This window comes from Barbus barbus (assembly GCF_936440315.1).
Source record: "Barbus barbus genome assembly, chromosome: 23".
NCBI lineage: Eukaryota > Metazoa > Chordata > Actinopteri > Cypriniformes > Cyprinidae > Barbus > Barbus barbus.
Genome location: NC_136751.1, coordinates 30,827,860 through 30,830,294, shown reverse-complemented (window position 1 = coordinate 30,830,294; position 2,435 = coordinate 30,827,860). Strand labels below are relative to the sequence as shown.

General features: G+C 47.0%; 1 protein-coding gene across 3 annotated transcripts in view; it reads left to right on the top strand.

The window, feature by feature from the left end:
* Nucleotides 1–2,435, top strand: part of usp8 (ubiquitin specific peptidase 8) — a 19,503-nt gene extending 17,068 nt beyond the window's left edge. For all 3 annotated transcript variants that reach the window (XM_079374198.1, XM_079374196.1, XM_079374197.1), the window contains exons 17-19: nt 1,032–1,174; nt 1,267–1,399; nt 1,484–2,435. In XM_079374198.1, the coding sequence (XP_079230324.1) occupies nt 1,032–1,174; nt 1,267–1,399; nt 1,484–1,642 (435 nt within the window). In that variant the 3' untranslated portion in view covers nt 1,643–2,435. The remainder of the gene's footprint in view (nt 1–1,031; nt 1,175–1,266; nt 1,400–1,483) is intronic.

The window sequence follows — 2,435 nt, the reverse complement described above, 5'->3', positions numbered from 1 at the left end:
TTGTGACTGTCCGATTTTTTTGGATGTCGTGCTTACATTTCTTTTAAAAGTGACCCATGTCCGATGTGTGCATTTTACACTGCACTTGGAGAAACAAGCCAAAAATAGCATATATGACATCACAAATCAATTTGAATAGTACATTGAGTTTAATTTATTGACATGGAAATCATATAGAAACGTTTTTAAAGGGCACCTATTATGCCCGTTTTTACAAGATGTAATGTTGGTCTTGGCTGTCCCCAGAATGTATCTGTGACGTTTCAGCCCAAAATACCCAACAGATCATTTATTATAACAGCTGGAAAATGTCATTTTTGAGGTGTGTCTAAAAAAGAGCTGTTTTGGATTGTATCACTTTAAATGCAAATGAGCTGCATATTCCTGGGCGTCGCGTATATGTGTCTCATCATTGCATCTACAGCAATAAACAGCCAGATGACGCAACATAACTGAGAGCGAGAGAACATATGAGAAGGCTTTTTCCCCCCCTAACCGGGGAAGTCGTGGCCTAATGGTTAGAGAATTGGACTCATAATCGAAAGGTTGTGGGTTCGAGTCCCCGGCCGGCAGGGATTGTAGGTGGGGGGAGTGAATGTCCAGCGCTCTCTCCACCCTCAATACCACGACTGAGGTGCCCTTGAGCAAGACACCGAACCCCCAACTGCTCCCCGGGCGCCGCAGCATAAATGCTGCCCACTGCTCCGGGTGTGTGTTCACGGTGTGTGTGTGTGTGTGTGTGTGCGCATTTGTTCACTACTCACTGTTGTGTGTGTGCACTTGGATGGGTTAAACGCAGAGCACCAATTTCGAGTATGGGTCACCATACTTGACAATACGTCACGACGACTAACCGAAATTATGCATTTTAATTTGGAATATAATTCGAATATTGACAAATTTAAGTATAAAATTTGAATTGAGATTTTCAACTCATTTGACAGCCCTAGTGTGGAGTCACAGTTAGATCCATTATGAAGAGGTGATAGTGTGGTGTGAAGGGCTTTAATCGGAGCTGTGTGTTTGTACAGGAATGTCTGAAGCTCTTCTCTAAAGAGGAGCGTTTGACCGACAGCAACCGCTTCTACTGCCGCCACTGTAAGACGCACCGAGACGCCATCAAGAAGATGCAGATCTGGAAGGTTCCGCCCATTTTACTCGTACACTTGAAGCGGTGAGTGACGTCTGCAGCACTCCAGTGCAGAGCTCTGATATCTCGTAAAGCAGCTTGTGAAAGGTGTGTGTGTGTGTGTGTGTGTTTGTAAGGTTTAAATACGACGGCCGGTGGAGGGAGAAGCTGCAGACGCTGGTGGATTTCCCTCTGGATAATCTGGACCTTTCACAGTACGTCATCGGACCCAAACACAACCTGAAGAAGTACAACCTGTACGCTGTGTCTGTGAGTATGAGACCACACACACACACACACACACACACACTCACTCACACACACACGATCTGTGACGTCTGGTCTCGTCTGCAGAATCATTACGGTGGGATGGACGGCGGTCACTACACTGCTTACTGTAAGAACCCTGTCAAGCAGCGCTGGTTCAAGTTTGATGATCACGAGGTGTCTGAGATCTCCGCCTCCTCCGTACGCTCGGCCGCCGCCTACATCTTCTTCTACTCCTCTCTATGAGGATCAGCGACAGGTCGTCACCATGGTGACCGGGTGATTGGCGCATGTTTGACATGCAAATCTGGGCGGGCGGAGCTAAAGCCCTTTGCGTGAGGACTGATAGACACTTCTGCTGAGGGAACGCCCCCCTCTCTCTCTCTCTCTCTCTCTCTCTCTCTCTCTCTCAGTGGAGCAGGAGTCTGAACACAGGAGCTCGGCCTGCTCTCTGCAAACTCACGGCTGGACTTGATGTCATTTAGATGGACCGTGTGAGATTAGAGGTTCATATATGCACACTATAATCCAAACCGCTCATTAGACGTGCACCTGCCACTTAGGGAGACGCGTTTCATTTATTTATACGGTGACCAAATATTACCGGCGCTGCCGGATCCGAAGGCAATGGAGACTCTGAATGAGAAAATCCAGCTGTTGCTTAACAAGAAATCACTCACAAACCCACTCGTCATTGTTCACACGTACTAAAGCGCATCTTAGGCCCTGCTCTGTAGGCTAGTGTTCAGGGATCCGCTAATCACAGCAGTGCAATAACCCTCATCGACTGAGACGACTTGATCGACGGTCAGCATTAGCAGCAGGTCTGATAACATCATATCACACAGCTGTCTCTCGCACTAATACTCGTCTGAATCGGATCGGCTGGTTCTGCAGCATCTCTCACTGTGGCATGAGCTTCTGATGGACTGACTGAGTGGTTCTCTCTGGTTTCTTATTATATTAAGCGCATTCTTTAAATCCATGTATTAGCCTATAAACCTTATACATGCATAAATAAACAGACGTAACACATGTG